The sequence below is a fragment of the Takifugu flavidus genome, chromosome 16 (assembly GCF_003711565.1).
Source record: "Takifugu flavidus isolate HTHZ2018 chromosome 16, ASM371156v2, whole genome shotgun sequence".
NCBI classification, from domain to species: Eukaryota; Metazoa; Chordata; class Actinopteri; order Tetraodontiformes; family Tetraodontidae; genus Takifugu; species Takifugu flavidus.
The window spans coordinates 4,388,259-4,404,811 of NC_079535.1; the positions used below are offsets into that span (position 1 = coordinate 4,388,259).

The following is a 16,553-nucleotide window of genomic DNA, read 5'->3' on the forward strand; positions in this document are numbered from 1 at the left end:
AACGTGGTCGCGCCCTCCGGATGCACCGCAACGGGCGCGCGGCAGCCGCACTCACCACTTCTTCGACTTGAGCCTCGGCGCCGGGTTGCGCGGGATGAGGAAGAGCGCCCTCATGGGGTGCATGTCGCACAGCGCTGTGGTCAGCAGACACAGAGGGGGGGTGAGTACCGCCGACACAAACAACATCCCGTTACATCATCAAATCCCCCGTGTGTGAGTGAGTGTGCACGTACGTGGCGCTCCTTCTGCCATTTCTATGGCCGTTATTCCCAGAGACCACAGGTCGCTCTGCGAACACATGACAGGTTAAAGCCATCGCTAACGGCCCACCCAGAGGGGCTTTCAGCAGAGAAGCACCTTGAAGTCGTAGGTGGCGTCAGGATTCTCGTCGCAGGCGATGACCTCCGGCGCCATCCAATAGGGCGTCCCGATAAACGTGTTCCTTCTTCCCACAGTTTTGTCCAACTGGGCCGACACACCAAAGTCCACTGAGGGGAAAACGCACAAACCAGTAAGCAAAAAGGAATTTTTGCCAGCAGGGTCGTTACTTGAGACAGATCGCCGTTTCATAAAACTTAAATCTTATTAAAATTCACTCATTTTCCCCTCCATTTGCTCAAAAAGATGGATGTTATCCAACCCAACCTACAGCTACATTTCCATATACACACACCTCTGAGCCCCCCCACCCCCCATTCTACACACACAGACACACACACCTAGCTTGACCTCGGCGTTCTCAGTCAGCAGGACGTTCTGTCCCTTGATATCTCTGTGGATGACCTTGTGCTGATGGAGATGACTCAGGCCCTGCGAGGAGACAGAAAATAAAGGCACCGTTCTCACCGATACGAGCAATGTTAGGAGGACCAGAGGGTCCTTCGCTTCTGTCCTTCTCCCAAAGTCCATCACCGTGTATTTCCGGCAGAGAACGAAGAAGATTTTCTGGTTTGAATAACATATTGCGACATAACATCGGGGAAATAGGACAACAGACTGCGTTGAGAGAGGCGGGGTGAGGGACACTGGAATTATGAAAGGAGCTCTTTGTCTGTTGTCTGTTAATCTTTCTCTGGAAATGTCAAGATGTGCCAAGAACGTCGCTTAGCCAGTCAGGCCTTTGGCCCCGAACGCCACAAACCGCCAATACTGGATCCGATAGACAGGGAGAGTTGGTAAGTCTGACTCAATCTGTCCGATCAAGACCAGATCTGATGAACGCTCCTGCATAAAGATCTCTCATCAGACAGAAGGAGAAGGGATTTGGACATGGCTGCTCACCCTGAGGATCTCCCGGCAGATGTAGGCGATCCACTCCTCCTTCAGGGAGTTGCCCTTGGTGTTCTTGATCAGGTCGGTGACTGAGCCGGCACCGCAGAACTCCATGACCAGCTGCGGACACACACATGGACAGTTATTGACAGCTCTGGGGGAGGGAAGCCGTCTCGACGCGGATCTGCTTAAAAACAAATCTTTAACGCCAACAGTTCGATCCATTTGCTCATAAAAGGACATTTCGCTTTTCATCTGGTTGCTAATCATAACACCAAAGTGCTAAATGCTACAGAAATAGTGCTGCCAAGTTTTAGCCTGATCCAGTTTGCACGAATTGTAATGAATACCCTCCATCCACCCTCTCCTCTCATCACTCCATCCAATCCTCAATCCTGGCTCTGTCTCAAACTCCTCTTCATCACTTTAGGGGAAAGGAAAGGCTGGCAGTTACCCCCCCCCCCCCCCAACAGCTCTCCCAAACATGTCCTTACACACAAAGGCAAAACAGCGCCCCCCCTCAGCGGTCCGCACAAGCGCGGGGAGGAGCCTGTCGCCGCATGCAAACGTGCGTCTCCTGCTCAGGTTCGGGCAAAAAGTGTCGAGTCAGGGGACTATGTGGGGGGTGAACGGGTCCTGTGCACGCTCTGCACACGCTTGTTGGTGCGTCCTGCTATATGAGGAATGCTGCAGCATCAGATAGGCGAGCGCTCTCCCACGGATCACGTTCGCACATGCCTGATTGCAGCAGCCAGCTACACACTCGTTCACACGCCGCCACTCTGAACGCTGGCGAGCACACGTGCGTGAATAGAGGCACCAATAAACAGGCACAGAAACAGCCGTACCCATAACTGATCATCGATGCCGGGCGGGTTCTTCTTGACGAAGGCGCCATAGTAGGTGGCGATGTTCCGGTGGTGGCTGTACTTCTTCAGCATGTTGATCTCGGCTTTAATCTCCTCTTCCTCATCCTGAGATGAGGGGCAAAACAAAAAGGAGTGTCAATATTTAGGGAATGATTGCAGCTACCAGCTAAGTGTGGCCCAGTAATGAGTTTGATTTAATTACCCTTGTTAAATACGACTGAGGCCACAGAGCCAAAGGAGCCGTTCAAAGCGAGTCGTTATGGAGACAGCTGCTTACTTAAAATATGCAAATTCCACTCAAATAATACCGGAAAATGAGCCGCTGATTGCCCCAATTTAGTGTTCAGCAGCCATATATTAAGCAATTCCTTCATTTCATTTTCAATTAGTGATTAATATTATTTATTGTTGCGACTATTCGTCCTCGCTTCCTGTAATTGACTGCTGCGCCCATAACTCTAGCTAATATCACCATGGCGATGGGCCCGTCCTCACTTCCTGTCGACCTAATCACAGGCACACGAGACCAGCACTGGTTGACAGCTCCTAATTAGATGACGCGGTCAGCGGTGGTTAAGTCACTTGAGATGTGTAGTGTGTGTGTGTGTGTGTGCGTGTGTGTGTGCGCAGAAAGGCGCATCTTACCCCGGTGACATCCATGACCTTGATGGCTGCCAGCTGGCCTGTCTTAACATGGCGACCCTGGAACAGGAGAAAGACGAGAGGACAAATATTGATTTAGCAGAATATAGGCAGCCGCTGCTAATATCAGCGAAGGCCTTCGATTTAAACGCATCATTTAGGAGCTGCTGCGACGATCATTGGACCGGCACATGTGGGAAGATCATGATGAAGGGAAGTAGGGACGGGGAACGCCACGGGAGTGTCAAGGTGTTTTTGGAATGACTGTTGGACGAGATGGACATCAAACTGTGGTTTAAAAACACACTCGACGGAGCTCAGGGGGGGAAAAGACTCGCAGACTCGTGTTGGAAGTTGTGTGGGGGCCCAAAATGTTGCCCCGGATCAGGGGCAGCCCTGCTGAAGATGCACAAGATGAAAAGATGCTAATATCAACTGAGCCAAATCAAGAGCCGGGGGGGTGGGGGTGGGGGGGCACCGGGAGCGAAGCACCGGGTCATAGACGGCAATCTGGCTGTTTTGGTCCCGATTCTGTGAGAATGGGTCAGATAGATTGGAAAGGGATTTCTCATTAGGATCAGACTGCCCCAATTCCGCAGGCACAAGGAGCGGCTTTGTCAGAGCGCAACAAAGGAATTACAACCACTCACAAAGCAGAAGTTCACACGAGCGCTTAGACACAGATAAAACACAGGAAAAAGCCATTTTGGGGGCAGGAGCCGCTCAGACGGAACGTCAGGAGCCTTGAAGTCATCCAGGCTCATAAAAGGAGAGAGGGGACCGAACTCTATTTCTTAATTCCTGATCTGACTGGGAAAAGGTAAAACCAGTGTTCATCCAAGATGCTGACGCCGAATAACGTCAAAGCGGAGTGAATAAAGGCTTTTCCACAACATGAGATCCACGGATGTGAGCAGGCGACTCCAGATTCCCTCTCTCCTTCCTCCCTCCGCTCGTTTTCTCCACTCTCTGACCTAGATCTGCGCATTCTCCTCCTCTCTCTCCCTTATCCCTCCGATTCCTTCGCTCAGTATCTAACCCTCTTAACTTCCAACAATTTCCTCTTTATTCCTTTGATTATTCCTCCCTTCTCCCATGTTTCTGCCCCCCCCGGAGCAGCGGGCTGTGAAAAGCAGGCCGTACTCCAACATGACTGAGCCGACTCCAAGCAGCCCTTTCTCTCCGATTCTGCATCTGCATCCTTCTGCAAACTGCACGCCGCTGACAGGAAGTCTACGTCTCTCAGCCAGTAAAAAACCCCAGAGACGTGCGCAACCTGCGTGTGCACGGAGGGGTTTTAGCGAAAGACTTTGATGCAACGTTGTTGCCCAATTCTGAAAGTCTTCACTTCCCTGTGTCACTTGTCAGGTGACGTGTATTCACTCTGGTCTTCACTGTCTAGCATAAACACACACACACACACACACACACACACACACACACACACACACACACACCACCACACACACACACACACACACACACACACACGATGCAAGGAGCCCAAGCTAAGCGCTAACTGGCAGGTTGCTGCTTAGGCTAATGCTAATGTCTCGGATATAAATCACCCAAGAAATCGTAGTAGCACTTTTACAAAAAATACTCTTTAATAACTCAGAAATAAAGGTTGAAAAAAATGCTGATGCTAGCTCGGTGCACCTAAACTAATTCTGTCCCAACAATAGTCATAAAACCATCAGGTTCTATTATTAAAAGCTAAAAAAAAGATGCGCACGCACGTACGCACGTATGCACACACACGCACACACGCATGCACGCACGCACACACACACTTCAGCATTGCTCTCAGTTCCAGCTTCAGTAAAGCCACTTCCTTCATGCAACCTGCTGCCATGTAGACGATACACCAAACCACTCGTGTGTGTGTGTGTGTGTGTATTCTGTTTGTGAGCACATCTGTGCCCTTGCCAAGTAATTACACAGACACCCCCACCTCCACCCCTCTGAACACTCTCACCGTGGAGGACAATTCCTAGCGTAGCCTAGCAACAGTCTTGGCTGGCCGGTCTACAGTAGACACAACCCTCACAAACATGGACACTGACACACGCATGCACACGCGCAAGGGCGGTGAGCTGGGGGGGGCAATCATCCCGATAAGGTAAAGTAGCCATTTAGCCCGAGATGGAATGGAGGAATGGAGGGAGGGAGGGGGGTCTGAGGAGACGAGCGGAGGATGAGTTCAGAGTCTCACAGCATGTTTGTCCTGCTGCTGCCGGCCTGGCTGCAAGGTCACAGGCAACCGCCCAGAATTCACACAACACAGCCACAACCAGCAGGTTCCAGGTTCCAACCCCAGATCTGGTGGAAACTGGAAACTTTCAAATGAATGCGAGTGGTTTTATTTTGTCCAGATTTTAGCTCTGTGATGAGCTGGACACTTGTCCAGGGCGTGGCCCTGCCCCTCGCCTCCAGCTAGCCGGATTAAGGAGGAGCAGCCACAGAAAATGGATTTATTGATTAACTTACCAGTAACTTCATTTCAAACAAGGCAGTCGATGCTCTAAATGGTGGAATCTAAACTTTATGAGCGCTGGCGTGGTCAGGTTGGGCCTGCGAGGGTACGGCTGGCGTGCGCGAGCACGCATGTACGACTAGCATGTGACGTATAAAACCAAAACACATCTTTAACCACAATGGCAGCTGATGGCGGCGGCCCCGCTCCGTCTGGGCTCGTCCTTTGAGTTTCGGAGCAGAGGGTCGAGCAGCATCCCTGATCGCTGAAGCCTAAAATCAATCCCTCGCCAGGCCGCCGTAAACCTCAAATTCCGCCGCCACCACCGCCGGTCTTTGAAGTGGGGGGGGTGGGGGGGGGACACAGCACTAAAGCGTATAAACGCGCACATGCAGGGTTGAGGAGGAGCAGGCTGCCAGATTGGGTCGCCGCCAGCTCGTTGTGGAAAGGAAATGGGTCACACCATAATCCTAATCTGTGCCGTCATGGTAATCCACACACACACACACACACACACACACACACACAGCATATATATCCAGCCAAGAAGCCCAAGAATGGCATTTAGACATCCTGCCCTGGCACCGGGCCTGTCGTCATGGTAACAGTATCAGGAGAATCTGAGGGGAAAGTGGGCTATGGGATGTTCCCCAGGGCTGGATCTCAAAGCCTTTTCCTTTCTGGCTGGCTTGATTTGACAGGCAGGTCAAGCAGGGATTGCTGCACACGTCAGGGTGGAGCGCGGCCGCGGCCGCCGCTCCCGCAGCACCCGCCGCCGCCAGGCTCACAGTCGCAGCGTCCTCCGCACGCCGCCGGGACCCACAATGCAGACCTCAGCCTCCTTTTGGCCGACAAGCGGCAGGCGGAGTTCTGCCGCGAGGAACCCGAAGAAATAAGGGGGCAATAGCGGCAGACACACCTCATTACCGTTCCATCAGCGGCGGGCCCAGACCCACAGCGGCTCCGGCGCACGCCGACCTACACACGGGCTGTGGCGGAATCAGTGAGGCAGTAAATAAAAGCGACAAAGGCCTCCGTTCCAATCTAGAACTGCGACGGCCGGGAAATATAGAGGTGCCCCCGGGGGGGTGCGCTCACACTCACACACTAGAGAGGAGATTTAAAAAGATAGAAGGTCCGACGGCGAGGAAGAGGAGGAAAGATGAGAGCGATGATCTGTGGAAGAGTCCAGGGGGCTGTTATTGTTGGAGCGTGTATCAGTGGGGGGGAGGGGGGGGGGGGCTGCCCCTCCCTTCAGACAACAAGTGTGCGCTGATCCCACTTTGATCGAACCGCCGCGATCGGCTCAGCAACAACCCATCTGAGCGGAAACAGCGCCGCTCATTAACCTGCCGGCTCGCCGTGAAACGGGCTCATTAACGAGACGGCGGACAAACAAACTGGGCTCAAACAGACTCATCCGGGGTTACAGACGGGATCGCCAACCTCCCGTAACCCCCCCATCACGTGCACGGACGGGGTAAATGACCCTTATGTGACATTTATAAGGTTTCCCCCTTTCTCCATGTTTCCTTCCAGAACCGAGCCGTCGCTTCAGTTTTGACCCATTTGGTCTCGTGCCTCCATAGACCGCAGCCCAAATCCAGCCAGGACGGCGTTCCCACCAACGCTTCGCCTCACCGTAAACTTGGGCGTGATAATTCAGCACCTTCGCCGCCGGTTCCCCCCCGTTTAGGGTAATAACGGCGGAGGAAGAGGAAGGTCGCGGCGGCAGGTTCGGCGTGCAAGCGTCGCGCTCCAGCGGCTCTGGAGGTCAACCGCGGAGCCGACCTGATTTACTGTAGGTAGAGCGGCGGCGAGGGAGGCGCCGGGAGAGGGGGACAGGAAGATGAATAGAGGCGGCTGTAATGAAGTGGAGCAGAGCCGCAAAACAAAGGCTGAGAGCTAAAGGTTGTGGAAAAACATTAATGCGAGCGAGGACAGAGCGAGCGGAGAATAAGAGAAAAGTCGAAGCTGATATAGCTTATTGATTTACTGATCAGCGGCTGAGCAGCTGTTTACCGGGCGCACTTTTTAATTAAAAATGGAGGATCTGGCTGGAAACAGAGCACAAAGAAGAGAAGGAGAGAAGGTTATCGACACGGGGCAAAGCTAGCTGACCCTTGTTTAGGTGGCAGGAGTGCATTGTGGGTAAGTAGGGCGCGTGGCCTTGGGGACGACAGGAGAGGGGATGTAGGCTAATGAACACGCTGCCAGGTGTGAGCGTGCACGAGAACATCTGCCCGTTCCCAGGGTAACGAGCGGCATCCACCTCAGTCACGGTTCATTCATCAGGACGTCAGACAAGGAAAAGCGGTGTGAAGAGGGTGTGAAGTGGCGGCTCTACGCCCGCCAACGTGCTCATTCAACGTCTTTGAGGATAAATAAACCCCTAAATATGCTCTCGCACCATCAGCTGAGCTCTGCTAGCAGCACCATTAGCGCCAATATTAGCACCAATGTTAGCACATACAACGTTTACTCATTTAACAGATCATTTCGCCGTCCTTCCCCACGCTAACTCTGACTCCTCCCCGAGGAGAAATGTTCCCAAATGGAAAGTTATGGGATTATATAACGATTCTCCATCCACACATACTTCATATCGGAACGCGGGAGGCAGCAAATATTGGTAATCGCAAACAAGCTGCGTGTGCGACAGACAGCAAGGGATTGTGGGTCATGTTAATAATGAAAGGGGGGACGTGTCAGGTGTTGTACCGCTACAGCGAGAGCGCAGCGGCGTGCAGCGCAGCGTGTGCTAATAGTGTTAATAAGAGATGCTCCCGGTACGCTCCCCGTTTGAGCTCCCTTCCCGTGAAGCCCCGGAACATCAAACAAAGAGGAATAAATGACGTCACTGTGTCTTCGTACGGTTTCCCGGAGACTTCTCGGCCCCGTTTCTCACATTGCGCACGCTTCCGAAGGGAAGAGAACCCTCCCGGAGTCCTCTGCAGTGTGACTTCCTACAGATGAATATGGTGGGGGGGGGGGGGACACTTTTGGAGTTTTATTTGGCGCTTCAAAGGGCAGAGGAGGGGAGAGACGGAAGCGGAGGAGTGAGCGGAAAACAGGAAAGGGCACTCCAGGTAAAACAATAAAAGCAGAAGGAGAGAGCTGTCGGCGCGTCCCTGAACGCAGCAGCCTTAAATCTGAGCTTTTATACGTCCCGTTTGTTGGTCGAGCAGAAAAACGCCACCTCGGCTTCGAGTTTCCGGGCTCCCTAAAAACCTCCTTTGGAAACGGGTCACCAGACTCGGGCCTCCGCCCAAGATGGCGTCGCCTGCGTCCCGAGCTCCAGTGTCGGCCGTTTTCGTTTGTTTTAACGGCACCTGTGTTCAAATACAGGCGTCTCCTGCAATCTCCACTGCATATGGACCCCCCCCCCCCCACACACACACACACACACACTAAACGGAAACCACGTGGCTGATTTTGTAAAGAGCTGCTGTCACGCCGGGTGAGCACATACAGTAAAGACTCATATGGTTAGCTCCCCGACCATCACCGGGGGTGTCTGGGGAATATTTAAAGGTGGCGTGGAGCGTTTGCCCGGGGGGCTGCAGAAGGGATGTCTTCCTTTCTCCTCTCCCCATCCCGCCCCGCAACGTGCGCGAGCGTTGGAGATCTTTTATCCCGGGCCAGCGCCGAGGGGACGGTCTGTGACGGGATGGGCCGGACCCGTCATCGCTCACGTGTCCGGGCACGAGTTTTTGTGGGCAGATATGATTAGTTGCCCTCTTCACTTGTCCTTGCAGCCGTCACAGAGAAAAATGGCCCCCGCGGGAACGGCGCGGAGCTGCGTTTCATCAATTAGCCGATCGATGCGGCTGTCAGTCAATAACTCGTCAAGTCAGTCGGGTGGGAAGTGTCCCCGGCCGGAGGCGGGCCGCGGACGGTCCAACGCTCCCACCCCTCCTGGGGGTGCAATCGCCCCCCCAAAAGGCCCATCAAATATTCAGGGAAAAAGAGAAGAGAGAAAGATCAAATCTGGAGGGAGGAAGGATGAAAGCCCTGATGAGGGAGACGTTGGATGAGGAAGACGGCAAAAAACGGGAGGAGATGAAGGAGAAAGGATGAGGAGGGAGGAGGTGTTTAATTATTCAACAGAACCAGTGTTCTCTATTTATGGGCCTTTTAGAGGAGCCGGGAGGAACCGTATCTACTGTAGTCTCAGGCCTGGGCCAGCGATTCAACCCAAAAAAAGACGGGAAACAGAAGGAAAAGCGTGATTAGATATCGATAGGATGGATACAGAGAGAAGGGGTGAAGCGTTGGGGGGGCAGAGAGGAGAGGCGAGGAAACAGGAGACGGAGGCTAAAATTATCCTTTTTCCCCCATTGAAGACACTCGTCTGTCGCCGGGTAACCGAAGTCTGGAAGCGGATTTTTTATTTTTTATTTTGTTTTTAACCGAGACGGGATTGATGGGAGGGAGGGGAGCAGTTCCCGGGGCAGATCGGGATCCTTTAACTCAATGGGGTAATGGAATTGTTGATAAAGCTGTTATCTGTCGCTCCCAGACGCACAGCGCCGCAGCGACATGTCACAGGGAGCGCCGACATCGGTTATTATGATCCGAGCGTGACCGCCGTCCCTCCAATCTGCAGCCAAACCGGTCCAAATGAATCGCTTTGGAGTTTCTCTCCCACCTAATGCGGTTTTTTGGCTTGGTCTGAGTATCGTATTAAAATTTCAATAAGCCCAAAGGTGGCCTAAATTTGCCCGTCCAGAAATGAATAATTCAGTGTCGGGGGAACAAAAAGCAGCTCAAAATTATTTTGTCAAAAATAATAATAATCTGCATAGTCGATGAAAAATAATTAGGGTTAGGGTTAGGGTTAGGGTTAGCCCCTAACCCTAACCCTAACCCTTAAAAACCACAATAGGATTTCCGTGCCGTCTTGTGCTTCTCGTGCTGCCGGCGATGGCGTGAAAGCGAACATCAGAGCGGCGCCATGCTTGAAGCGCGTGATCGGAGGTACATCGGCGGCACTCTGGCCCAGAGCCAGTCAGCACATCCCATTTATTCTCAGAGTCAACCTATGAAGAATTTTTTATAAAGTGTGTTTTTCTGAGGTTCCAGCCCACTGACAAGAACCAACACGCTCATGTGTTGTTGTGGGAAACGGCTCAGATGGAGCCGAGCACTTCTGCTTCCCCGCTCCCCACCCGGCTGAAGGTCAATTTACCCTCTCAGTGAGCGGGAGCTTCACCTGCTCGCAGGCAGCTCGGCTGAGAACCAGGAATTTAAAATAGATCAAGTGGTTCTGCCGCTCGTCTGTGTGTGTGAGCCCGGTCGAACCCAGTTCAGAGTGGATCTGAAACAGGCGGATTATTAGAGTAAACTACGACTAAAATGATGCGGCTAATATCAGTAACAGGCAGCAGTAAAGGGCCAGAATAAATGATTAGGATTTAGAGAGTTTGGGGTCTAAATTAGCAATAATCAATAGAAAAAGGGTGCTGGTCCACTCAAGATGTCAGATTAATCTGTCAGATTAATCAGATTAACCACTCAGCGTTGTGACTGGTCTGCGTATTAGTTAGAGTTAAAGGAGTTAAAGGTTTATTTGGTGTTGGTAAGGTTAAAAAGCCTGTTTTTGGAGCAGATCGTGACGTTTTTAAGTAAACTGCTTTAACGCTTAACTGCTTTTTAAAGCTGCCAAATAGGTAAAAATCCAAAAACAAGGTCAAATGTCAGTCATTTTGAATATGTCAAGTCATAATAACACGCCACATTACATGCAGCTTTTACACTTTCTGCTCGAGTTAACCTTCTCATTACCACACGAGGCATATTTCAACATCAGCTCATTCTACGTTGCCACGGGAACCCCGAGACTTGACTCCAGTGGGTTTATGACAGCCAATCATAAATCACCCCGCATCGGCTTCTTGAATGAGAGGGGGCCAGAGCACGCCGCCACAGCGCCACAGGCGCTCGGCTACTAGCTAACGTATAGCAACAGACTGGCAGAATGTCAGCCGGCAAATGAGCCGTGACTGAACACAGCCGAGTCGGCAGAACGCGGGCAGAAGAAAATCCTCAAGTTCTCCGCTTCCCTTTGGGATTCTGCCTGCGTCCACGTCCTCGTCCACACGTGTCGGCGTGTCAGATCATTTCAGGAGACGCGGCCGACCTCTGTCTGACCTCATCACGCCCAATCAGATGCGAGGAAAGCTCTCGGCGCCGCCGCCTGACCTTGACTCCCTGCTCCATTAAACATGCACCCTCGCAGAACCACAACCTGCGCCCGCTCTCGGAGGCCGTCGCATTTCTGTGGACGCATTAAACGACGCGTCCCTCGCCTGCGCCACATCCTGCGCCGTGGCAGGGTGAAGCTGCAGATGCAGGAAAAGGAAGTGAAGACCATCATCATCCTCACACGGGGAAAGGGGAAGTGGAGACAGTGACACAGGCTGGCAGATAGGGTTACCACGACAGCAGGACACAGCTGAGTCCAGCTGACATTGAAAAAAAAGCCAACGCTCAAACCACAACAACTCGAGACGAGCGAGTGCAGACACTTCCTGTGTCCCAACGCACTGAAACGTCACATGTCACAGGGGCAGGAGAGGTAAAGAGGAAGTGCAACTGGGACAGAAGGAGAGAAAATGGGCAGAAAATGACTGAAGGAATCCTCCTAAAAGCACTTCAGCCCCCCCCCCCCCCCCCCTTTGCTGCTTTTATGTTTCCTTTACATTCGCTCCATTTTTCTCGAGCTTTCGGGCGGCTTTTGACCGGTGCCACTTTATTCCACAGCCTCCGTGGTTACAAAAGCTGACGAGACAGTTGGAAAGCTGCCCACTTTATCTACGTGCATCTTACCTTGTACACCTGCCCGTATGTGCCATTTCCCACCAGTTCAACCAGCTCAAAGATGCCAGCAGGATCCTGGAAAGACAAAGAAGATAACGCTGGAATTATTTGGAAGAAGGTTGATAAACACCTAAAATGAAGCACATCTCAGCCTGCACCAACAGGGGTTCATCAAAGTGGGTCCTGTGACATCACTTCCTGTTTAGTTTCAGTGCGGCAGCTTTCCCTCAGGCACAGTTGTTGGTAAATGAGGATTAGCATGCTACACGCTTCAGAAGAGCAGTTCACAGAAATTTGGGGAACGTTCATCAGGATAGAATCATTTGTACACTCAGCTGCCCTGCGGGCAAAATTAAACCGCCTCCAATTTGTTTTGATTGGTAATTAGCATTAAAATCACACCAATGTGTCATTTTGCCATCAGCATCATTAAGATCTTCATTACTTCAGACATTCCAATTAGCCTCAGCTGCACTTGACATTTAGCCCTAATGCGCTAGCAAGGCTAAAGCTCATCAACGCCGCCGGGGGCGACCCTTGTCCTGCTCTGCCACCTGAGCTCTCCGGGCTTTCTGGATGGAACACCACAGACCAGTCCAGACAAGCCAGACAACGAAGCCCGCGCTATGTCCAGCCCGGAACCCGCTGACCCCAGTGCATGCGAACATGAACACACACACAGAGCCCTTCATTTTTGTGGTGTGTTGCTGCAGCATTCCAACAATAGCTGGTATTCACCCTCTCCTCTCACTTCACCAGGCACCGTCTCACCAACTAAAGTCCATTTATGTCTCCCTCTCTCTCTTTTATCAACACATTCCCTCCTTCAGTCCTGACAGAGTCCAGGACCGGCTCCCGCTCTCCAACAATCTCATTCCAACAGGAACACAAAGCTCTTTAACCAGATCAACGGATGTCTCACTCTGCTCAGAAGAGCTGCGTAATAAAGAGCCTGTCGTTTGTTCTGGCGTCACCCTTCACACACAAATATCTGTTTTTTGACCTGGATTTAATCCGGATGAAGATTAGCAGGAGAGCCACCAGGGTAGTCCACAGGGGTGTGACACGGAGGTCCGAACCCAGTCAGGCCATGAACTTCCTGAACTGCAGTAAAATAATAAAATGTGTTTTTTAAATTTTTTGTAGGACGTTGCAGCGAAAAACCACAAAGACGTGACTGCAAAATTCCGCCGATGCTGAGATTTCTACACAATCAACAGTGCATGTGACATGCTAACAGTTAGCCTTGACCCTGAGGGCACCACTAGCTCATGGTCTCCGATCCAAATGGGACTGGTGCTAAACACAGCTCCCCATAAAGCATCTCTTTATCTTTATCACACCAACCCCGTTCCCTCCCCATCTCTCCTCGCCATTCCTGCCTCCCTCTGCACCGCCCCCTCTATTGCTCGCCGCAGACATGATCGCGGGCCCTCGCCGCGCCACAGGCCAACGGCCGGATGAAGGCAGAGAACTTTGCGAGTGTGTCCGTGTGCTGTTGTCTCTGCCCTCTCCACTTTCCTCCCGTCTCTGGTTGTTTGTTTCTGCGGGTCTCAGCAGACCCGTCAACCTGTCAGCGTTTCCTGAAGACAGGCCCTGCTGCTCCTCTCTCTCTCTCGCCTTCCTGTCGTTCTTCTTGCGGCAGAGACACGCCGTCTCAAGTACATCCTCCCGCTGTCACACACACACACACACACACAACACACACACACACACACACACACACACACACACACACAACACACACACACACAACACACACACACACACACACACGCGCTCACACCGTGGCAGACCTCCTACACAAGGGCTGGCGTTCAAATGTTCTAGCCCGGATGAGTGGGCACGGAATTAAAAGAGCGCCCGCCCAACCCAAACGCGTCCGGGGGAAGGAGAGGCTGCAGACGGCGGCGTTTTGCCTCCATGTGCTTTTCCAGGTAGCGTTTCCTCCCCTCGCCGTAGCGTCAATTCAGCCAATTCAATGATGGAAACTCCCAAGATGCACCAGCGAGGGTTTTATTGGTTGGTTTGTTGTTGTTTTTTTTAAAATAAAAACTGTTCTGGTAGCAGGAAAGAGCATGCACGTGTGCACAAAAGTGCCAGGTCGGGTTCCTCTCGCGGAGCGCCACAGAAACTGTGTTTTCGCTCCAGTTCATACGTATCCTGAGGCGCGCTGATAAAAAATATAGCACGGCATCATTCATATTTTATGGGCCACTCGCAGAATGAGCTCTCAGCGCGCGGCGGACCTCGCACGTGCACGCGGGCTCACATCTGTGCGCTGGGCTCGTCTCCCCAACCCCCCCTCCCCTTTTCTTTTTTCTTATTTCTTATTTCATGTCCCTCCTGAGCAGAATCACATGACTCCCACATGACTCCGGCGGTGACGATGAATCACACCGTGTCTGCGGAAAGTTGCTGAATCACAGCAAGGCAGCCGAAATGTACATTTTATTCAAATGTTTCATGGTTCGGGGATGTCCAACCAGAACAACTGTAGAAGCAGGAGCATCTTTAAGAAACAAGCGTCTGTGAAACCACCAGGAGCTTTAAAGACTCGGCACACCTGTTACAGACTGTAAAACTCAACCAAATGCATTCTGGTCCCAGTAGGTTCCGACCTTTCCAGTTTCAGGGAGATGGAAGTGACCCGGAATGGATGATATAGTTCTGTGAGCGGCTCCGGCCATTAGAAATAATGGCTTTTAAAGTGCAGGCCTGCACTTTGCAACACTTGTGAGGACCTTTTCTCAACCGAACCCTTGGCCAAACACACGTCCTTGTGTTACACCAGACACCGAGTGAGTTTCCACACTGCCATCCCAACCTTCCGGCTCGGAGCAGGTAAACACATCATACCTGCTGGGTAATTCTATTATTCATTTTCAGTAATTCCTCCACGCCTCGGGCGTTTGGACAGCTGGAGCCACCCTTCTACGCAACAGAGCTGCATCATAGGCAGTTCCAGTCTAAGGAGCGCCTTCAGAGGTATTCAGTTAATCCAACCAAATGGAAGTACCAGTTGTTGAGTTTGAAACCTGATCTGTAAGAAGGTGTGACATGTGAGACGGGCAGGCAGCGCCATTTTAAACCGTCCCCTAGCTGAGGACTTTTAGACAACGTTTCACGAACGCCCTCCAAAATGAGTTCTGGGGACACCCGGATGAGGCGAGGCGCGAGATTATCACAGTTCAACCTGCTCTTCAGTGAGCGGGATGGCGTCAGGAGCTCAGGGAGGATGATGGGCGCCGTTCTGGGTCGGCCTCTGCTTCCCTTTAACGGCGCGGCTCAGCACGGCGTCCCAACACTAAGGACGTCTCATCCAGACGCGACCGACTCCCAATCACAGATTTACAGCCCCCCCCAGTACGCCGCAGACTTCGCTCCGTGATGCTAATCAACCCGTCCGCGTCCTCGCCTCCGCCTCTCCTTCCATCCATCTCCGCCAAGCTGTCATCTCACGCCTTTTCCTGTCAACCCTCCATCCTCCCCATCGCTCATCGCGGTTTTCGGCCGCCGCCACTCTGTCCTCGCTGTCATTTCAGTCGATCCGTCGAACCCCCCCGGCTGCAGGACAGCGGGTATTCTGCTCGCACGCCCTCATTCAGAATTCACACTTTTCTCGTACGATGCGAGGAGTTTGCCGTTTTCTTGCCCTGCTCCGCGCTTACAAGCTTGCAGTACGCACTTTCCGCCACTGCTGCTGCCAGCAAAGCTGAAAGGCATTGTGGGATACCTAGCTGTCCCAAGGCCACACAAGGCCAGGATGCATGCTTCAGCAAATGGGCGGAGCAAGTATGCGTCAACAGAAACAGACTCGGGCGGCCACTGATGACATCCCACATCTATTCAGAAAAATCTCGAGGTCTGGGAGCCGGTTCCTGGGAAACCCAGCGAGGATCCAGGAAGTCCCCAGTAGGTTTTTGCTTTAATCCCACATCTTAGTGCTTCCTTAAGTATAAAAGCGAATTCAAGTCCCCATCAGTGACTCGGGACGGTAAAATTAGGTCAAGTAGAAGCAGGCAGGGGCGGTGGAAAAGAGGGTGGGAGGGAGAGGGGCATTTCTGCCATACAGTATATGGAGTATTCATGAATAAGCTCTGTGTGAGCCTTGGGCATTGCTGTGGCCTCGTTACTATGGCGTCCGCGGTGAGGGGCCAGAGGAATGCGGTCTTACTGGGCAACAAGGATCCATGAAGTGAGAGGGAAGGGGGGGTAGTGGAGAAGGGTCTACTTTAGTCACTGGTCACACTCTCGCCTCTCAGCGATCCCGTTTTTCACCGGCCGCGTCTGCGTCGCCCTCACCTGCTCTCCCTTTCATCTCCCCTCACACCTGAGCCCCCCCAGCTGCGCCGCCATCTGTCCCCACCATCGGCTGACCGGATGACGCCTCTGACCTGCGTGTGCACGTGTGCATCTTCCTCTTTGTGAGAACGCGCAAAAGGTCGGCGGGCGCGGAGCCGGCGAGGCGT

The 16,553-nt window shown here is 52.5% G+C and overlaps 1 protein-coding gene across 13 annotated transcripts in view; it reads right to left on the reverse strand.

Moving 5' to 3' along the window:
- Nucleotides 1-16,553, reverse strand: part of tnika (TRAF2 and NCK interacting kinase a) — a 34,744-nt gene that overhangs the window by 16,410 nt on the left and 1,781 nt on the right. For all 13 annotated transcript variants that reach the window (XR_008954347.1, XM_057059304.1, XM_057059306.1 and 10 more), the window contains 8 exons: nucleotides 12,091-12,156; nucleotides 2,787-2,843; nucleotides 2,121-2,246; nucleotides 1,282-1,392; nucleotides 720-810; nucleotides 358-488; nucleotides 234-288; nucleotides 56-134 (listed from right to left, as the gene is read on the reverse strand). Coding sequence is in view for 12 of the 13 variants with exons in the window: in XM_057059304.1 (XP_056915284.1) it covers nucleotides 56-134; nucleotides 234-288; nucleotides 358-488; nucleotides 720-810; nucleotides 1,282-1,392; nucleotides 2,121-2,246; nucleotides 2,787-2,843; nucleotides 12,091-12,156 (716 nt within the window). In the remaining variant the exon portion in view is untranslated. The remainder of the gene's footprint in view (nucleotides 1-55; nucleotides 135-233; nucleotides 289-357; nucleotides 489-719; nucleotides 811-1,281; nucleotides 1,393-2,120; nucleotides 2,247-2,786; nucleotides 2,844-12,090; nucleotides 12,157-16,553) is intronic.